Genomic DNA, 21,374 nt, shown 5'->3' on the forward strand with positions numbered 1-21,374 from the left:
GTGATCGCATACTAATAGGTGTAGGTGTCAATCAGAAAAGATGGGGGGAAAGTCTTAAAACCTTGGAAGGATTTTAAATTCAGATTGCTTCAAGTTTTAGGTTTGTTGTTTTAAAGAGACGAAACCTGGAGATGTTTGATTATGCATTCAAAGTGCTGCTTCTGCACAAATTTTGCTGAAGAATGCCAATGAGCAGAGCCATTGTCGGTGAAAAAACCCTTGGGGATTTGAGAACTGACATACATTTATAAATTTTGAGTGAAAATAGTGTTCACATATTTCTTTTAATTTCCCTTGCTGACCAACTTTTTTCTTCTTTTTTTGCTTTTGATGAAAAGTAATTAATATGGATCACAACCATTGGCTCAGTAGGCTGCACTTACCTCTGCCCCTAGAGCAAGGGAAGCAAGCCAAGGGACTCAATCAAAACAGCACAGAGGAAACAATTTAATTGCTACAAATCGCCTAAACCACTGCTAGAGAGTGCAATTTCCCTGGCAAATCCAGTTTGGTATTAACTCCCCACCCCTCCCTTCTTGACCCCCAATGCTGAGAAAGGGACAGTGGTTCATACCCATCCTTTTTGTAAAACTCCAGCATCATGTTATCCGTGGCGACACTGAGGGGCCGGCGGGCCTGCTCCGGCTGGCGCCGGTCAGCAGGGTCCATGTCTGGGGAGGGCATGGAGCTGTAGTTGGCGTTGTGGTTTACGTGCACGGGACTCCCGTAATTCCCTGTGATGTTGAACTCTATCTCTGCGGGGAAGAAAGAATGAGTGTATGTGATCTATTGGTCATGCCTTTCTTAGCCAGGAGAAAGCTGAGCAGACATGGCCTGTCCTCTCACTTCACCCCTAGAAAACTGTGTCTGGTGCTTCAACATTAGGTCACCTGTTGATACGAATTTATCTTAATATAATTCATCATGTTAGCAGATGAACACAAGTGCTCACCTATCACATTAATATGATGGGAATTAAATAAGGCATTTTCTATTTGTGATTAAAAAAACAACTTAAGGGATGCCTGGGTTGCTCAGCGGTTAAGCATCTGCTTTTAGGTCAGGTTGTGATCCTGGAGTCTCATGATCGAGTCCCACATCAGGCTCCCTTCATGGAGCCTGCTTCTCCCTCTGCCTATGCCTCTGCCTCTCTCTTGCTTTGTGTCTCTCATGAATAAATAAAACCTTAAAAAACAAACAAACAAACAGGAACAGATGGGTACTTTCTGAAAAAGACAAAATCATCTATCTTGAACCTCAAGGTTACAAGTGATAACACCAAAGCAGTCTTAATGAAGTCGGGGAAAGGGTCAATGCCCACACCCACGACTGTTATTTAACACTACTGGAGAAGCGCTGGCCAATGAAATAAGTCAAGAAAAGAAAATAGGAGGCAATATTATGATGATAGATGATGATGATATTTTTCTGGAAAACCAAAGAAAAAATTTAAAAGATTGGAAACTAGAGATTTCACTAAGGTCATTAGGGTTGTTGGCTATCAAGTGACACTCAGAAGTATCCCATCCTTTCCTAACCATAACCTGTCTATCTGCAATGAAAATGAAATCTGCTCATTCACAAACTTACAGATTGATGCCTTAAATTCCTATCTCATTTCTTTATTCTGATTTCACCCTCTCACCTGTCTCATCACAACTCTTAGGACATGAGCAGTTAAGAGCCTTCTTAGTCAAAACACATGAAATCAAGTAAAGACAATTAAATTTTTCGATGTTAGATCAGCACTCACAGATTACCTCTGATGGACAGGGCACAGAATTATTAATATTTTATCCTCCCATGAATGAAATGGTTTACTGTTGCACCGCCAAAAGCATATCCTTGATTTTTACTAAACATAAGGTAAGTACCATGTTTTTTTTTTTTAAAGCAAACATTGAATTTAGCATAACAACTACTGTCACCTGAAAGCTGTTACCTTTGAGAGTCATATCCTTATGCAATGATGCTCCCATGGCTAGAAACACTTACTAAGCACCATCTGAGGGAGCAGCCTTTACAGACTAATTTTGAACTGGATACAAAAAAGAATCTCATCACCTTTGAGCCCCACCTTTACATGCCAAGAGCAACTCAAAGGACACACAAAAGGAATAACAAAAGGATGGCACCCAAGGGATCCGTGAGCCCTGAATCAAAGTCCATCTAGGCCAATGCAGCATTTGTAAAAGCACGTGATCTTTCTTTTCTGTTCTAGCATTTCATGATTCATAGGCAGGAAGATACCACGGTGTGGATGTTAGACCAGTAAAATCCACTGACATGGTTAGTGCAGGCAGTGGACACCTATGGCCAGAATGTCACTCAGCCAGGGAATAGACAGTAAGAAACCACCATGACTCTATACCCTACCTGAATGGTGTGTGCATGTGTGAGAGTGTGTGTAGGAGGATTAATAACAAGCACCTTTGTTTTCAGAAGTTCTGAGCTCACCGTATCACTCTTATTCTTTCCCCAGCACCCCACTCCCACACCTCGAAGCCACCACGTACCCCCAGGGAAGAACCAATCTGCATGCTGGATGATGGGTTCGATGATCCCAACGATCTGCAGTGAAACTGTGGTCATCATCTCTGTGATATTCCTGTGAGCACAGAGCAAAGGGGGACAGGGCCAGGTTACCAGCCCAGGCAGCAGAGAGGCACACCTGACCCCACAGCCCCGAAAGGGTCCCTGGAGCAGACGCCTGCCAACCTAGGTCTGAGAGTAGGCTTTCTCTTTGGAAGGATACTTCACCTTTCTGAACCTCTCTTTCCCTTGTACAGAATCAGGTAACCATAGAAGCCCTCCTTATAGGAAGCATGTAAATGAGTAATATACATGAAATCACCAAGTATCGGACACCTTTCATTGTGAGGTGTGATTCTCACAACTCCCAGACTCATCTGCTTTCCATCTCTGTTCTTTCTTTTGAAACAGCCCTCCACCCCTGGATCCAGATGCTGGGACATATGCTCTTCACAGAGTGTCAGGAAAGCCAGGAGGAGCTCGCCTGACCACTGCTGACTTAAATTAGCTCAGAGAAGACCCTCGCTGCAGACTCATATCTGTGAGACCATCAATGAGAAAGATCTACAGAATTTTGGGTCTTCTCCTGAGCTTAAAAAATGAGGCCAAGAGAAATAGGACTTGACAAACAAAAGAGGCTGATGATTTATCTGGGACCCTGGCTGTCCTGCCCATGCGCTACCCATACACGCATTCCTCCCTCTACTCACCCTTCCGCTTGTGGCCACAGGAGGTTGGGTCCTAACACAATTGCCATGTTACTGGGAGTCATCTTGTTTACATCTTGATATTCTGATAACTTGGACAAAAATTTGATCAAGTATCTGAAAGGGAGTCAGAAGGGCCAGGTTTAACAAGGGCTCAACCCCAGCCATGTTCTCCTAGCACAGGGTAGAAGTTTCTCTCCTAGAGCCCATCTCACTGTCAAGATTCACGTACCCGGCATTATAAGGAAGATGCATCATGTGTTAAGCAATGAGAATGGTTTAAAAACAGACAGACTCAGATCTCACTTGGCTACCATCAACATCTGCTTCCATGAACTCTGGCCAGAGAAATTCCCCTTCTTTCCTTTTGACTCAGTATCTACTGATGGAAAGTTCCTCCTTCTTTTTAAATCCCAATCATTTGCCACTCTCCCTGTGTGCAGAGGTGAGAAGCAAAGTGTCCAGGTGTCATCAGCGGGGACCTCTACATGCTAGGTGTGGTATCCCCTGGGATTAACCTCAGTGGAGCTTTGAAAACTAATGGGAAAAAAAGTTAAACATAGATTCAGCACATGAGCCAAAAATTCACTCCTAGAGCCCTACCCAAGAGAAATATGCCCACACACAAACTTGTACACAGACGTTCACAGCAGTATTATGAAAGCCAGCCAGAAAGTGAAGACCACCCAAACGTCCACCAAGAAGGGAGGAACAGATAAATAAAATGTGGTCTGTCCATACAATGGAATAATATTCACTCAGAAAAGGAACGAAGTACAGACACTCGCTACACCATAGGGATGAAACTTGACATTATCCTAAGCGAAATGAGCCAGATACAAAAGATCACGTGTTGTAGGACTCTACCCAGGTGAGATGTCTAGCAGAGAAGGTAAATTAGTGTTTGCCAGGGGCCAGGCTGAGGGACTGGGGAGTGATTGTTGATGGGAACCGGGCTCCTTTAGAGGGTGATTAAAATGGTCTAAAGTTGGTGGTGATAGTTGTGCAACTCTACAAACGTACAAACAACCATGAAATTGCACACTTTGGAGGACACGATGGTATGTGAGTTATATCTCAAGGAACTAATGAGGAAACCATACATTAAATTGCTCTTGGGATTTTTTTTTCAGTTGTGCCAAATATACATGACTACTTTAACCTCTTAAGCATACAGTAGCATTCAAGTCAGCATCAAGCACTTTCCCATTGTAGAGCAGCCATGGCCACCATCCATCTCCAGCTCTTTGAGCTTCCAGAACAGAATCTCTCTATTCATTGGGGCACCTGGGTGGCTCAGTGGTGAAGCATCTACCTTTGGCATAGGGGGTGATCCCAGGGTCTTGGGATTGAGTCTCACATCGGGCTCCCTACGGGGAGCCTGCTTCTCCCTCTACCTCTGTGTGTCTCTCGTGAATAAGTAAATAAAATCTTTAAAAGATAAAAATAAAAAAGAATCTCTCTACTCATTAAACTCCCACCTCCCCTCTCATGCTCCCTTCCCCCAACCCCTGGCAACCACCTCTCTACTTCCTGTCTCTGTGAATGTGATGACTCTAGGGACCTCACACACGTGGAATCATACAGTATTCGTCCTTCTGTTTCTGGCTTCTCTCATTTAGCACAATGCCCTCCAGGTTCACCCATGTAGAAGCAGCATGTGTCAGAACCGCCTTCCTTTTAAAGGCTGAACATTGCATCATATGTATGTTTCGTTTATTTACCCAATTTTTGTTTATTACCCAACATTTGGGCTGTTTTTACCTCTTGGCTATTATGGATAATGCTGTCATGAACATTTGTGTTCACATATCAAGTCCCTGCTTTCACATCCTCTGGGTATATACATATTATATTTATATATTTATAAATTTGTATATTTGTATATACAAATATATACATAATATATTTGTATATACATATTATATATATTTGTATAATACATATATACCCAGAAGTGGCATTGCTGGATCATATGGTAATTCTATGTTTAATTTTTTAAGGGTCCGCCATACTGTCGGCTGTTAGAATTTTTAACAGGAAACCAGAAATACTCAGGCAGATGGCAACAGGAGCTGGAGCTGACAATCTGTATCTAGGGAAGCTCTGAGGAGAGGTGGCAGGGCCAGAAGCAGTGCTGGCAAGCGGAAAGGATGAGGAAGCAGAGAGTGTGAAGGAGCAGAAAAGATCTGTAGAGCAGCGGGAAGTAAAATCCCGGGTGGCAGCAAGGAGAGTGAGAGAGACAGACATGTGGAAAGGAGGTGGCGAACGGTAGAGCACTGGAGGATACTTTCCTGGCTCCTTCTCCCTGCAGACTAGCTCAAGGAGACCTCTGCCACCAGCTCCAAGTTTGGTCAGCTTCCCGGGTGCCCCTGAACACCTATCTTTACAATAAACCCACAATATTGAGGCATCAGAGTGGCTCAGTTGGTTGGCTCAGGCTGTGATCCTGGGGTCCTGAGATCAAGCCCCGTGTCACACAGGGCATCTGCTTCTCCCTCTCCCTCCGAGCCTCCCCCCTACTCGTGTTCTCGCTCTCTCTACTCTCTCAAATGAATAAAAAATCTTCAAAAAAAAATTAAACCCACAGTATCTTAAAAATAGCTTGCATTAATTTTTGCTTCTTGCAAATCCCAGAACTTTACTGAATTAGCCAGTGGCCTTCAAAATCATATAGAGCCTTTTGTTCTGTTTCTTCATTGGCAATGTAGTCATTAACAACCTCGCAGGGTCATCTGAGGTTGAAAGGAGACCATGCACATTAACCATGCTTGGCATGCCATAAAACACCATGCACACTAGTTACCATGACCTTTAGCCAGGAAACCGTGTGTCCGGGGCTTAAATAACCCTGACCCCATGTCTCCAGGATCCATCCACTTACCGGATGTTGTTGTGATTGGCCTTGGGCAATTTTTCACAAGCATTCCACAGAGCCTGAAGCCTCTTGTCTTGCTCCTGAATACTGGGGAATAAATAGGAAAGCCATTGGTTGAGGATGAATCAATGAGATCTCCCTGGCAATCACATTAACCAGCCATTGCATTTTGGAGAACGAGAAGCCAACTGTTGCAACTGACCGTACGAGTGTGCTATGATTATTATTCAAGTGCTGAGTTATTACTATTTCCCTGTTTTGTCCTGTAAACTTCCCCTGCACATGTTACATGTCTCAAGTGAACATAGGCCAGGGGAGCAGGTGGGGGCAGGAGGGCAGAAGCCAGACACCTGGTCTAGGGCAAGACAGGGCCGTGGTGCTGTCAGGGGGAGATTCTGGCACAGAAACCAGGATCCAACATACCAGTGGGAGTGCTCAATCCACTTTCACACCATGGGGCAGCCTACTGTCCAGTTCAACAGATGTTAAAGTTCCTTGGCTTCTGACACATAAGAGGTAGTCAGTAAATACCTTTCGAAAAGGCAAATAGGCATATGAGGAAATCTGACCTTCCAGATCTAATTTCGAGATGAATACTTTCCATGAACCAAAGATTCTCCACTCTACAAAATGTCTGCTCCAAGGGTTTTTATTTTTTAATAAAGCCCCTAAAAATTAAAAGAAGTTACTCAAAGGACTACATTTTATATATGCTTTTTATGAAAATCTATAAGGCATACATGGTTAGGAAGGCCTTTCTGCTCAAAGAATCTCTACCCCAGAAAAATTAATAGGGAATCATCAGTTGGATGAGGTCCCAGCTTTGATTCATTAACCTGGGGCCCAAGGCAAAGTGTGACCATCACCCACACTTCATTGCTGTGTACCCATAGGTCCTCCCACAGATCTTCACAAGGGGATAAAAATCTGTCTTTTCCCTCAATTCAGCCTTGAGGAAGAGGTAAGCATTCTCCAAAACACACTTTTACTAGGACTTTGTACAAACCAAATATGTCATTTAGAAATGGAAAGGTTAACAGATTTTATTTCCGAAGTGGCTGCAATTCGACCAAAGGTTGGACGGAAATGGTTTTGTGCAGGGAGGCCATGGAAGACCAGTTCCATCCTTCCCATGATCTCGTACCAACTACTGAATCTCTACGCAACCTCACTTCCCTCATCTGTAAAATGGGTTCATGGGAGTACTTCCTGCCTGGAGTCCGTGTGAGTGGTATAAAGGAGCAACAGTACAAACAGCTCAGTATTGGGGCCAGTTCATCTCAAGCTCTCAATCAGTGTCTTAGGGGAAAGGGCAGATGCTGCTAAGACCCAGCTAGATCCAGGATCCCTGGGTGGCGCAGCGGTTTGGCGCCTGCCTTTGGCCCAGGGCGCGATCCTGGAGACCCGGGATCGAATCCCACATCGGGCTCCTGGTGCATGGAGCCTGCTTCTCTCTCTGTCTGTGTCTCTGCCTCTCTCTCTCTCTCTCTCTCTCTGTGACTATCATAAATAAATAAATAATTAAAAAAAAAACTACTTAAAAAAAAAAAAAAAAAGACCCAGCTAGATCCTAAAGTCTGGGTTCCTATATCATCAAGATCACATATACAGTCCAGAGAGACAGTTTCTATCAGAGGATACGATCTCATTTATCTTCATCCCTAGGATCACAGGATGGCTCTAGAGAAGTATAAAGAGTTGTAGTTACACACATGGGTTCCTGAACCAGACCCCCTGGACTTGAATCCTCATTCTGTCATTTATTAGATGGCAGGTAACCTGCTGTCATGTCACACACCTGCTCTAGGACTCGACGTCCTCACCTGTAAGCTGGGAAAAACAGCACAGCCCATTTTCAAAGGTTTACTTACTGTGACAATTAAAAGAGTTAAAGGTGTATAATGAGATAAGAACAGTGACAAGCCTCTAATAGATAGGGCTCATGATATTGTGATGTCAATATCATCACAGAGGTCACACCCATGCTCCACAAGGAGATGTAAAGATGCCAGATAATCAGCCAGGCTTTTCCGATGCATAGTCTCTACTCCATCTTGGAAAAAAAAAAAAAAAAAAAAAAAAGCAACAACAACCCAGCACCATGTAACATGACTGGAGCTAGCTTTCTCTAACGCCACATGTAGAGCCTGGCTTCCCTAGTAGGTCAGCTGGGCTCTTCCAGGGTCCAAAGAAGCACATACATTTTCGAGCATTCCTTCCGACAGGTTAAGCTTGGCTGTGTTTTGAGACTAAGCCCACGACTAGAGATTTCTAGAAATCATGCCCCTCCTCCGGCACCCAGCTAAGGGCATCATGTTTTTATATTAGCTATTAATGAGTCATTATTAATATATTTGTAATGGTTACAAATAAGAGTCAAGACCCTATGATCACTATTCTATTCTTCTCTCTAAAAAGAATTACTACCTGCTTGTGTGAGCCTTTCCAGAACCTTCTATGCATTTATGCACACAGAGGCCCTCCTGAAATTGTATTGTGTTGTGCTTTTAAAAACAAAACAAAAAAATAGAATATCACATGTATCCTTTTTAACTTGCTTTATTTCACTGAAAAGTAAGGCTTTGTATCTTTTCGTGTTAGCAGGAATAGCTCGACTAGTGCTTTCAAGTGCTACAGAGCATGTCACAATATAGATACACCATGATTAATTTAATCACACACCACAACCCCCCCCCCCCCACCAATGAACCTTTAATAACCTCGAGGCTTTTGCTACTCAAAATAACACCATCATCAACATCTTCGGGTACACGCCTCTTGGGGTACACGTATGAGCAGAAATTTCTCTATGATATGTACCACGATGTGGAGTCATAAGATCATAGGTTCCACGCTTTCATAATTTCAATAAATACTTCCAAATAAACTCCGCCCAACAACGTGCTCCAAAACATGGTGTACTCACTTGGAAGCCTGAATCCACTCGTCATAGAGTTCAAAGGTCATAAGAGGTTCCGGCAACTCTCGGAGGTAAGATTTCAAAGCTCCTGGACATGAACACAATATTGGCCATGAGCCACCTTACGTTGGCACGGTCATGTTCTACCAGCCAGCATCACCCGTGGGGGTGCATCTGGGGATGGGTTCCTCAACCCGCACACCACAATCCAATGGTGGTGGTCTCCCACGTGAATGGATCAGAGGCTCTGGCATGGCAGTGGGACCCAGACGGCCGATCACATTGTTTTCTCTCGCTATTTCCCACCGTCACCTCCTCTTCTCTTGGTACATTGGGGAGATCTCCAAGGGGCCCTAGCAATCCAACTTGAAACTGAGCCTTGAGTGGACTCATCTGAAGTATGTTGGGAAGCCACTGGCTCAGGTGTCACGTGACCACACGCCCTTTGTGTGAGCCTCTACAGCACATGGTGGCACCTCGCTAAGGGGCCATGGGCACCCACCTGCAATTGCATGGGGATCTGCCGAGTATTCCTGCACATCAACCACGCAGCAGTCCAGGGCAGCTTTCAGCTTCTTCAACTTGGAAGCAGATGGTGCCACGCGGAAGAGTCCCTGCAACGGCACAGGGAGTCAGTGCCTGGCCCTGCAACTCAAAGGCACGAAAGCAGAACAAACACAAAGTCTCCCCACTCCCTCCCTCCGGTAACTCCTCGAGGCATGTTTCCCGATACTGTTTCCCAGGATCATAGCTGCCCGCTCTCTAAATGTCTCCACCTTTAGACGTAAGCAACTTTTGAGCAGGAACTGGGCCTCACCCACTGTTGCGTCCCAGAGCCTAGGATGGGATGACCTATCATTCTGTTTTGGTAAGTATCTGCTGAATAAATGAACCTTGGGCACTGCAACTTCTTGTGTATTTAAGATCTTTTTGCAGAAGAAGTTGGCCAACACCTGGTCAGACATGGGGTATCTACGAAGCTGGATCTGAAAAGGTCTAGAGGGTGAGCACATGTGTGTGTAATAGAAGACACAGGGCTCTACTTTCAGAGACAAAGTCTATGTCCTCAGAGGACAGGCAAGCTAGGGGTGGTCTGTAAGGGGGAGATGCCTCCTTCAGCCACTCCATGTTTCATTCTTTTTTTATTTTATTTATTCATGAGAGAGAGAGAGAGAGAGAGAGAGAGAGAGAGAGAGAGAAGGCAGAGACAGAGACAGAGGCAGAGGGAGAAGCAGGCTCCATGCAGGGAACCTGACGTGGGACTCGATCCCAGGTCTCCAGGATCACACCCTGGGCTGAAGGTGGCACTAAACTGTTGAGCCACCCAGGCTGCCCCCAGTGTTCCATTCTTAAGGCTCTCTCTGAATCACTGCCACCTCTTCTAAGCCAACCCCTGTACCTCATACAAAAGTGAGCTCTGAAGAGAAAGAGAAGAAGGAGACAGGGGTGTATTAAGGAGACGATTGCAGATACAAGTTAGAAGGGAACCCCCAAGTCACAGGTGAGTTAGACACAGTTGAAGAGCTACCGGCTGGTTTCATCTTCTTAGCTCCTGGTATTCTGTGCTGCAACCCACAGACTGAGAGACAGGCTCGCAGAACAGTCTTTGCTCTTTCAACCTGTTGTGGTTACCACTCGGATCTCCAAGTTTCTTCAGAAGAAAATGTTCCTGATCTGGAATACTGAGTGTCTGGCCTGCTAAGATCGCTCACTCCATTCTAAGTAGATAGATGTCCAAAGCTCTCTGGCACATATGTGAGGAAGTGCCATAAACACGTTTGGGCTAGTGTATAACTAAGGCTGCTATGACCAAGAGCAAGCTACAGCACATATCAAAGGAGTGGGCTGGATCCTCATAAAACCTTGTCACTGCCTTACAGGAAACCAAATGCAATGGCATTTGGTGATGGACAAGACCAAAGAGAAGAGAGTACACAAGTCATATAGAAACCTGTAGATTTTTTACTGTGTTACTGAGAAGGCTGTTTCACTGAGTGATGTATAAAAACCAAGAGGAGACAGAAAGGATTCGTATAACAGCTAGTGAGTCCAGTTTGGGGGTGTCCAAGGAACCTGTGCACATATTGAGGAAATGGTGGCACACGTGCGAGTGGAGACCAGAGGAAGGGGGAAGACCCCAGATACTCACTGAGGGCATGGATAGAGTGGTGGTGCTGATAATCCCAATGCCGCTGGCAGGGGCAAGAGGGGGATCAGGGAACCAAGGAAGGTGCTAGTTTCAAGAACAGCTATGCCACTAACTTCACAGGTGGTAGCATGGCCAAGACAGCTGCCCTGAGTCCTGGGATTTGGCAAGCTGGAGTCCCTGGGGACCGCAGAGACAGGTGTGGCCCAGGCGTGAGGGCAGAGCGGAGCTGCAGAAGAGTGAGAGGGGCTAAGGGTGCAGGGGAAGCACATGTGGAGGGTTCCTATAAGAAGCTGGATGACACCAAACACAAAATCAAAGGGCTAGGGAAGGAGTAGGAGGTTGTAGTTGGGTTGGAAAAAGATATATTTTTTTCCAGCCTAGGGACAACCTGTGTACTTGTTACTAAGAGGAAATGAGCTGGTGCAGAGTAGGGAAAAACAGGAAAAAGAGAGAAGAGAGAGACAGAGACAGAGAGAGGCCTAGCAAGAGGTGGAAAGAACCAGTTGACACTAATTAGATAGCTGAAGATATTAACAAATGACTTTTCCTTTTTGTATATAATGTTTTTATGTTCCATAGAGCATATAATTACAATTTATTCCCTATCTTTTAGAGAAACATACTGAAGTGATGCAGATGAAATGACACAATGTCTGGGACTGGCTTCCAATTATCCAAGGCAGGCGTCAGGGCGGGGGTGGGGAGGTGGGGACAGGAATGGAGGTAGAAGGGAAGCACAACTGTCCATAAGCTGGTTATTTTATCATTATTTTATCTTTTGTGTGCAGTTTTTCTGTAATTTTAAAGAGTGACATTGGGTGGATGGGTGGGGGTGTTGGTGAGGCCCAGTGCACTTCCGTCTACAAAGCTCTGACTCAGGGATTGTAAAGATCTCCTCATCTAGTCACTGACAACAGACACAAGAATGCCCGGCACTTAAAATGTGGTCCACAGGGACACCTGGCGAGCTCAGGGGTTGAGCATTTGCCTTCGGCTCAGATTGCTATCCCAGGGTCCTGGGATCGAGTCCTGCATTGGGCTCCCCGCATGGGGCCTGCTTCTCCCTCTGCCTGTGTCTCTGCCTCTCTCTCTCTCTCTGTTTCTCATGAATACATAAAATCTAAAAAAAATAAAAATGTGGTCCATAAAACCACATTTATCCCCACCCCTTGAGAACAGCCAGCACGTCAACATGCCTGGCATCAAAGCGGAAGCCAACATGCATCTGAACAATCCTGGCTTCCTTCTCAATTAGCTCTGCTTGTCGCACATGACCCAGGGCTCACTTAAAGACTTGTGGCTGTTTTGAATTAGTTGGGGACATTTGATAGATGCTAGACATGTATCCCCCCGCAAGTTCAGAAGCCACCATCTCCTCCATGAGTACTTGGCTCAGCGATACCGGTACATCCTAAGTAAATATCGACTGGCTGGCTGATCAGATCAAGGGAAGATGGAGCAGAGATTTTAAAATAGCTTAAAGAAGACAACAATCGCCAGGTCCACCTCCCAGGAAATGGTTTACACAGCAATAAAACCACAGTCGCCGACTTCCCAACAGACATCTTTACATATGGCTCTTAAAAAGGGCTTGCTAATGTCTCTATCAATCCTGTTTCCAGGATCTCTATAAAAGAGTTATGATCAAGAAGGTTAAAAGGTCTACTTGTCAAAGGAGGGGGCGTATCAAGCACAAAATGAAGAGGAGGAGGAAGGTGCAGAGGAAGAGGAGAAAGGGGATGAATGGCGATGGGAGCACCAGCAGCAGAATCAGCAGCAGCATGACCACATCTTGTTAAATAGGAAGACAGGCTGGCTGGAGGGTGTCTAGAAGCTCCTCAGGGCCAGTGGCATCAGCCTCCCACAATCCTTCCTCTTTCCCTTCCTGAAAAGTGAAGGCTCACAGAGAAAGCAGGACCGACATGTGTGCTATAGGATGGGGAGCTGTCCCACACCATGATGTGTCTGGGTCAGTGGGGAGCTGGGGACGGGAGGAGAATCTGGGGCCTGGAGCCAACATCTGCTGGGGACTGGGGTCAGCCGTCGCTGGACCTACCTCCTCCTGCATCCCACACTCGAGGAGCATCGTCACACAGGCCTCAATGGGGAAGGCGATCTCCCGGCCGCTGATCATGAGGTGCTCCTCCAGGGGCTTCCCGAAGGAAGGCTTCTCGACCCAGGCCTCTGAGTGGGGAAGCAAGAAAGGGGTCTGTCAGCGGTGAGAGAAGGGTGCTCGCTCGTGCTGGAGTATTTCTTTTCCTCTGGTCAGACCGATTTGCCTGACTATGGAAGACAGGGAGGCCCAGCTGAGTCTCCGTTCTTGTGGTTTGGGGATGAGGGAGGAGACTGGGTGGGGCAGAGGGCTGGCTAGCTGCATCCAGACCTGCTGGGCTTCGTGCTGCATATGCACCAACCACACACACCTGTGCCCACCCTCTGAACTCAGCCTCCCGAGGGGGACAGTGAGTGTGGGTGCGCTGTGCTGCCCTCCACCTGCATCAGGGGACCAGCCTGGGAAGTTCTAGAGGCTTGTTTACGTGGGGCCCTATTGGGAGAGTGTGAGGGTGGAGGAGATATAGGGAGCAGGGGTCTCATCCCAGCAGGCAAGCAGCTCACCCACTTCCCTACTCCAAGGAAGGTCTCTCACTTACCCTGCTGTGCTTTTATCTGAGGCAACACAGCCTGCAAGAGTGTCAGTGACTTCCTGTGGTACTCTGCTTGCACTTCTATGAGCTGAGGAGACACAAGGGTGAGCATTACCCTTTGCCAGAGGGTGGGGAGCCCGGCTCCTGTGCCCGGGGTGGGGGTGGGGGCTCTGCATGAAGGTGCTACCTGGCTCCTGGGGAAAGAGGGGGAGGCCCCTGCTCTCTCCCAGTCCACCGAAAATGATGCCTTGAGCATGCTTCCTCCTCAGCCTCTGGAGCAAAGCAGTCACCACAACTGGATGTTTGGGAGGCAGGAGAGCCACTAAGGATGAGGGGACCTCCCCTGGCTGGAGCCTGACACAGATGGCTTGCCTTCACTGCGAACCTACCTTGCCTCCCACCCCATCCTCAAAGCTATGCAGAGAAGTGCAACAGGAAAATATAAATGGGGAACACTCAGAAATCCGTTTGCCTAGGGGTACCTGGGTGGCTCAGTTGGTTAAGTGTCTAATTCTTGGTTTCAGCTTAGGTCATGATCTCAGGGCTGTGGGGTCGAGCCCCGTGATGGGCTCTGCACTTAGCGTGGAGTCTGCTTGGGATTCTCTCTCTTCCCCTCTCCGCCCAGCCCTGAGTGCACACATGTGCACTCTCTCTCTCAAGTAAATAAATAAATCTTAAAAAAGAAAAAAAACTGAGTTTGTCTAGAAGACAGAGCTAAATGCTAGGCTGTATATGATCTTCGTTTCTGCAAGTGTGTTGAATATATGTGATCAGAAAATGTGTGGCTTGATCCACAATCATCAAGTACTTTGGGAATTCAATTGTTCTGACTCTAGTGATGCAGCCTGAACACCCAATTCTCTCAATTAGTCTGTTTTGATCATCTCACTACTAAAATAGCTGCTGAGGGACGCCTGGGTGGCTCACTGGTTGAACGTCCGCCTTCAGCTCAGGGCATGACCCCGGGGTCCTGGGATCGTGTCCCACATCGGGCTCCCCACAGGGAGCTTGCTTCTCCCTCTGCCTGTGTCTCTGCCTCTCTGTGTCTCATGAGTAAATAAATAAAATCTTAAAAAAAAAAAAAAACAGCTGCTGAAATGTTAACAAGAGCAGATGAACCCCAGTAAGCAACAGGTCTGCCATTTCTGTTCAGAACCCCCCCCCCCCATAACTGGGTGCGTGTGAGGGAAAGGGGAGGAAATCGCTCTGTTTAAATGCTTGGCGTGGCTTGTTTACAGTTATATCTAAGTAAAATAACTAGAAACTATCAAGAATTAAACCAAAAAAAAAAAAAAATCGGAGCACTGAAATAAATGGTACATAAATGCCAAGCCGGCAGTCCAAGAGAAGACTTGGAATGTCAAAAATGTCATTAGTTCCAGAAATTCTAAAATATTATCTCTGTAAATATACCCAGTGGAATATACTTGAGAAAGTGCTATTATTTTAAAACAAACTTTCCGGGCTGGAAGGAATGCTTATCAGTTCTTTTTTAGGGTCAGAGGAACGTCTCTGAAGGTCTGGACCACTCACTGGTCACAGCACTGGGGGGACTATTACCAGGCCCAGGGCACTTCTGCCACAATTATAATTTTAAAAATTTTCAGGATTTCTCCTCCTTACTTTCCTTATCCCATCACTTCCCCAGTTCATGTAAGGTTTGAGTTTTGTCCCCAGCTTTAAAGGCAGGTGATCTTAACTGGATTTTTAATTTGTATTTTTTTCTCTCAAGTTATTTATTTATTAGTTTTTCAAATTATTGCTGGCTTGGTTTGGTTTGGTTTTTTACTTGCCTTGCACTTTCCCTGGTAAAGAGCCAGGGTCTTAATTATTTGGACCTGATTATTCAAGTATGGATGACTCAGATCCTGTTTCTCGACGGTCTAAATCTGCTCTCATCAAGGAGAGACAGGCATACAGGCTACATTAATCATCCTTTACTTACTTGTCCTTGTCTTTGGCCAAAATCGAAATGAGAGACAATTACGGACTGAGGGCGGGGTTGGCTTCTTCTCCCCAAGTTTCTTGTTTATGACAGACCCAGGTTTTTTAACCTCGGCCCAAATGACATTTGGGACTGAGTCATTCTTAGCTGTAGGGGACTGTTCTGTGAATTGTAGGATGGATACTTAACAGTGTCCCTGACCTATTCTCCCTAAATGCCCTTCCCCTAGTGGTGACAGCCCAAAGTGCCTGCAGACATGGCTGAAGATCCACTGGAAGAGAGGATAAAATCACCTCTGGTTGAGAACCACTGCCACAGACCACAGAGTGGCAATAATCCTCATGGATAGGTTGAGTTTTATTATTACGTTTGTAGAGAAATCCATACAAGGAGAAGTAGAAGACCAGATTTATTCAGACACAAAACAGTTAAAAACTGTACTCTATCCCATGGCGTGCTCCACCAAGGGCCATTCGGTTCCATGCCACATTCTTTCCCATCCACACCCTGGCTCTTGTGAACAGACAGTAAGTGCTCTTACCTTCCCGGACCCTTACCGTTTGAAAGTAGTTTGCATAGTCAATTTCTTTGGCCACAAAACTGTACATGTCTGCCGATAGCTGGTCCTGTGGAAGGTAAAATGCACAACCAAGGTAAAACACAGAACAATCGAGCCGCTAACACATGAGTCTAGACATCACAGAAGCAAGAGGCTTTGCTGCTGTTTAATCTCATTTTTAATAAGTCCCAACATGTCACAAGACTTTTCTCTTGGACATTCCCATGTTTCCCAACCATGACTCTGGGGAATGAGTAAGTGTGGAGAGAGCACCTATGCCAGCAGTTTCCCCTGGGGATTGTAACACATGAACCACGTCCAGAGTCAGGAAAGCTGGTGTGGGGGAGTGATGTGCAAATTACTTCCCTACGTCTCTGCATCCTATGCTACCACTCCTGAAATGGTCCACCATTTCCTCTCCTTGATGGCTGTACTGCTTTGCTGTCCTTCATCCCCAGTACTGAGTGGCCAATCACAACCATGTGGGAAATAGGTGGAAACACACCAATTTGGGGAAAATCAGATAAGAGATGGGCAGGTTCAAAGGAGGGCTGCTGATTCATAATTTGGGAAAACCAGGATTTAGTCAAGGTCATGGGCAAATTTCCTGGTGTTAACTGTCCTCCACCACCCAGCTCTCTCTGGGATCAGGGAGGCAATGACATAACATGGCATCTGAAACTATTCCTCCGAAAATAGTTTGGTTTCATGTCCATAGCGAGGTCCAATAAAAGTACATCCTGAGAAGGATGTAGACTCTGTCACTAACCATGTTTCTTGGCATGCCATGTCTTGGACCTTGTTGGCACAAGTTAGGTGATCCCTAAATGTCCTCCCTGTTTGGTAGCCTAGGGCAGGAGATCTTTATAAGGGATGCTTCGTTGAGAAGAATCTGTGATGTAAGAGTTGAGGAAGATGTGAGAACAGCACAAGAAAGCTGATCCAGATGTTGAATGAATTCAAGCAAGCAACTACACACTTCAGGAGGAGCCTGATTCACGGAACCCTCAAACATTCTGCACCAACCCCATAACCCTCAGCCCCTCCAGCTGCCAGTGTGAAGCTATTCTCAGAGCACTGCGATGTGAGCAGCAATCTGTTTACTTTTCTAGTATCCTTGACAGGTAAAGAGTGGGAAAGAGTTCTTGCACCCAAGGTATGGAGTTAAAAGGGAAATCTGTTCTCTGGAGAGCTTTAAGCACAGGTTAATCAATGCTACACTTGGTCCAGTTTCAAAGAGTGAAGAAAGAGGGGGGAAAATGAATTAACATTCGTTGGGAACAGTCTAGGTGCCAGGCACAATGTTACATGGAGTTCTCATCTAACTCTCTTAGCTTAAGTGCTGAATTCCCAATTAGCTACCAAGAGTTCGAGGATCTTATCAGGTCTGGCCTCCACCATCTTAAATGTGTTTCGCTGTTGTAAGAGATGAAGAAACACAGGCTCAGAAATGGTACCTTTCCCTAGGCATAAAATGTGTTCTAAGCCTCAACTCATCCTCACTAGAGCATCCCTGCAGTGAAAGCCTTTGTTGGGCTGCTAAATCTAGCAAAGGTTCTAGAGGAATCAACTTCGTCTGTCATCCCCACAGCCACTTCGGCCAGGAGATATCCATCACTAGCCATTGTGAGGGAGGTATGTCAAGTCAGGGAAAACACAAAGGGTCAGAATGGCTTGGTAGACGGAGAAAAGGGAGGGACTCCCCCCACCTCGAAAGACTAAATGTCACGCTAAATACACTGTCAATGACTCAGCATTTGAGCTTTGCCAAAAGATGATCTTAGAAAAGTCAGACAGATTGTCTTGTCTCTGAGTGCCCTCAGGAACACCAAAGGGTTTTTCAAAGGTATAATTAGATTACTGTCTTACTGAGTTAACAATATGGATCCCAAATAAGCTGCACTGCAAGTCAGAAATAAAAGTGGACACTAAATCCAATTTCCATGTCTCTAAATCATTAGTGAATTTTCTTTATAAAGAAAAAAAATGACATCAAGAATCACCAGAATTTAATGTTTCAAAAATCATCTGTTTTGTGATTTTGCAACTAACCTACACTCAGAAAAAGAGAGTAAATAATCAAGTTCACCTGCAACCCCATCACACAGAGATAAGCTGGAAACACCAGGATGTCTGTTCATTTTGTATCTATTTTAATCAGTCATATGTTTCATATGATTGCTTGGTTTACAAAAATCGAACCAGACTGTTTTGCAGCTCATTACCCCCCCAGATAAACACTCTTTCTAGTGGTCACATGATATTTAATATGTGGCTGGATCATGTGTCTATTGCTGGATATTGTGTTTCTAATTTTTCAGTATAACAACACTTGAAAAGCATTTGTTCACACAGGTGTGCATCCATCTCTTGATTATTTCCTTAGGACATATTCTGTAGTTTAAAATGAATTTTGGTCATGTATTTCCTTACAGTTAAATTTAAAAGTATTAGCAAGATAATAATGACTTGGGAAATTAGGGCTTCTGGTTAAAAAAGAAAAAAACATGACACCTGGGCATATCATATTCAAACTTCAGAAAATAAAAAATAAGGAATATTGAAAGAAGTCAGAGGTTAAAAACATTTACCAAGAGAAAAACAAAGATGAGAATTACATCTGACCTCACCTCAGAAACCATGTGAGCCAGAAGAGGGTGGAGTAAAATATTTAAAGTGTTGAGAAGAACAACAAAACAAGAACAAAACCCGCCAACCTAGAATTCTGTACCCTACAAAATTACCTTCTAAAGGGACTTGAAGAAACTTACAGAATTTGTTGTCCATAGAGCTGTCTGATGAGAAATGCTAAAAGAAAGTTCTTTAAGGTAGAATGCAAAAGATATAGGTCAGAAACTCTGACCCACACAAAGAGAGGCAGAGCATCAGAGAATGGGTAGTGAAACTAGGATAAAACTTTTTTCTTTTTTGTCTTTTAAAGATTTTATTTATTTACTCATGAGAGACACAGAGACAGAGGCAGAGCCACAGGCAGAGACAGAAACAGGCTCCCTGTGGGGAGCCCAATGTAGGACTTGATCCCAGGACCCCAGGATCATGACCTGAGCCAAAGGCAGATGCTCAACCACTGAGCCACCCAAGTGTCCCTAAAACTTTTATTTTTCTTATTCTTAATTGAAAAGATAAGTTTATTGAGAATGATAGCAATAATGTATTCACATATATGTCAATGTATCCATGTATTCAGATACACACACATGAATATATTGATACATTCATATAAACACACCTGTCCTTATGTCTGCTTATGTACAAGCCAGTGGAGGGAACCAGGGATATTTTGTTACTAAAAGATACTTGCACTATATATGAAATGGTATCTAGCTATTCCAAAGTCCACTTGGCTTAGTTGTAAATGTATACTACAAACTCTAAGGCAACCACTAAAACAAAACAAAACAACAACAACAAAAAAAAAGTATAAGTGATATGCTGAGAAAGAAAGAAAACCATATGAAATGCTAACATAAAACCTCAAAAGGTAGAAAACCTGAAGGCAGAAACAGTAAAGAATAAGGGCAACAAGTAGAAAACAGGAACAATTATGATAGATATTAATCCAACTACATTCAATAATTGTTTAAACAACAATAAAAATCCACCAATTAAAAGACTGAGATTGTCAGAGTGAATCAAATACCACAGCCTAACTATATAAGAGTGACAAGAAAACCACTTTCAGTGTAAAAATATGTACAGATTAAAAGTAAAAAGATGGAAAAAGAGGGACATTTGGGTGGCTCAGTGGTTGTGTGTCTTTGGTTCAGGTAGTGATCCCAAGGTCCTGGGATCGAGTCCTGCATCGGGCTCCCTACAGGGAGCCTGCTTCTCCCTCTGCCTATGTCTCTGCCTCTCTCTCTGTGTCTCTCATGCATAAATAAAATCTTTAAAAAAGATGGAAAAAGACAGTCTGTTAACACTAATGAAGAGAATGTGGGAGTGGCCTCTATGTCACAGCAACTGGAATACAGAGCAAGAGAAATTATCAGGAATAAAGAGGGACAACATCAATGCTAAAGGGATCATTCTACAAGATGTAATAATCCTTTGTGTGTATGCACCTGACAAGAGAGCATCAGAGTACATGGGGCAAAAGTGACAGAACTGGAAGGACGAATACAGGAATCCATTATCATCGTTGGAGACTTGAACACCATCCATCAGAAATGGACAGATCCAATAGACAGAACAGTGGTTGTGGACATAGCTGAACTCAACGGCGCCATCCATTACTAGACAGAGCTGACAACCACAGACTACGTCATCCAACAGCAGCAGAATACACGTTCTTCCCAAGCTCACGAGGAATGTCTACTAAGAGAGATCACATCATGGGCCATAAAACATATTTTAACAAATCTAAAAGAATCGAAATCATATGGTGTTGGCTCTCTGACCACCATACAATTGAGTCAGAAATAAAATCACAGAAATAGAGCTGGAAAACCCCCCAATACTTGGAGATTAAACACCCCAATGCTGAATAACAACCCACTTTAAAAGTGGGCAAAAGATCTGAACAGACATATCACCGAAGTATAAATACAGATGGCAAGTAACCATATGAAAAGATGTTCATCATCTTACAGCATAAGGGAAATACAAATTAGAATAATTTGCACCCCTGCTGGAACGTCCCATAGTCAAAACACAGACCACACCAAATGCTTTAACCTTAGTGGAAGATCCCTGGAACCATTTCCCATGCAAAGGAATACATGCATATAAACAAGTTTTTTAATGGCAGACATCAAAAAAGTGACAAATAGCAGACTCGAAAAAATGATCTGCAACACGAGAGACAGAAGAACGTGTAATACCCCAATGCAGAGAACTTATATAAATTGATATTTAAGAAAAACAGAAATGTCAGTCCAGTTACCAAGACAAATAGGCAATTTACCAACCTGGCAATGTCTATGCATATCTGAAGACTAGCCAATAAAGACACAAAGGTATACTCAGCACCACTAATATTCAGGGAAATTAAAATTACAGTAGCATAGAGATAAGATAGC

General features: G+C 44.5%; 1 protein-coding gene across 4 annotated transcripts in view; it reads right to left on the minus strand.

Annotated features, from left to right (window-relative positions):
- The window catches only part of ARHGAP44 (Rho GTPase activating protein 44), a 171,369-nt gene that overhangs the window by 25,054 nt on the left and 124,941 nt on the right, over positions 1-21,374 (minus strand). For all 4 annotated transcript variants that reach the window (XM_072821073.1, XM_072821070.1, XM_072821071.1 and 1 more), the window contains 9 exons: positions 16,334-16,402; positions 13,838-13,919; positions 13,243-13,370; positions 9,540-9,651; positions 9,044-9,125; positions 6,124-6,204; positions 3,243-3,356; positions 2,517-2,608; positions 575-755 (listed from right to left, as the gene is read on the minus strand). In XM_072821073.1, the coding sequence (XP_072677174.1) occupies positions 575-755; positions 2,517-2,608; positions 3,243-3,356; positions 6,124-6,204; positions 9,044-9,125; positions 9,540-9,651; positions 13,243-13,370; positions 13,838-13,919; positions 16,334-16,402 (941 nt within the window). The remainder of the gene's footprint in view (positions 1-574; positions 756-2,516; positions 2,609-3,242; positions 3,357-6,123; positions 6,205-9,043; positions 9,126-9,539; positions 9,652-13,242; positions 13,371-13,837; positions 13,920-16,333; positions 16,403-21,374) is intronic.

This window comes from Canis lupus, chromosome 3 (assembly GCF_048164855.1).
Source record: "Canis lupus baileyi chromosome 3, mCanLup2.hap1, whole genome shotgun sequence".
Taxonomy (NCBI): domain Eukaryota; kingdom Metazoa; phylum Chordata; class Mammalia; order Carnivora; family Canidae; genus Canis; species Canis lupus.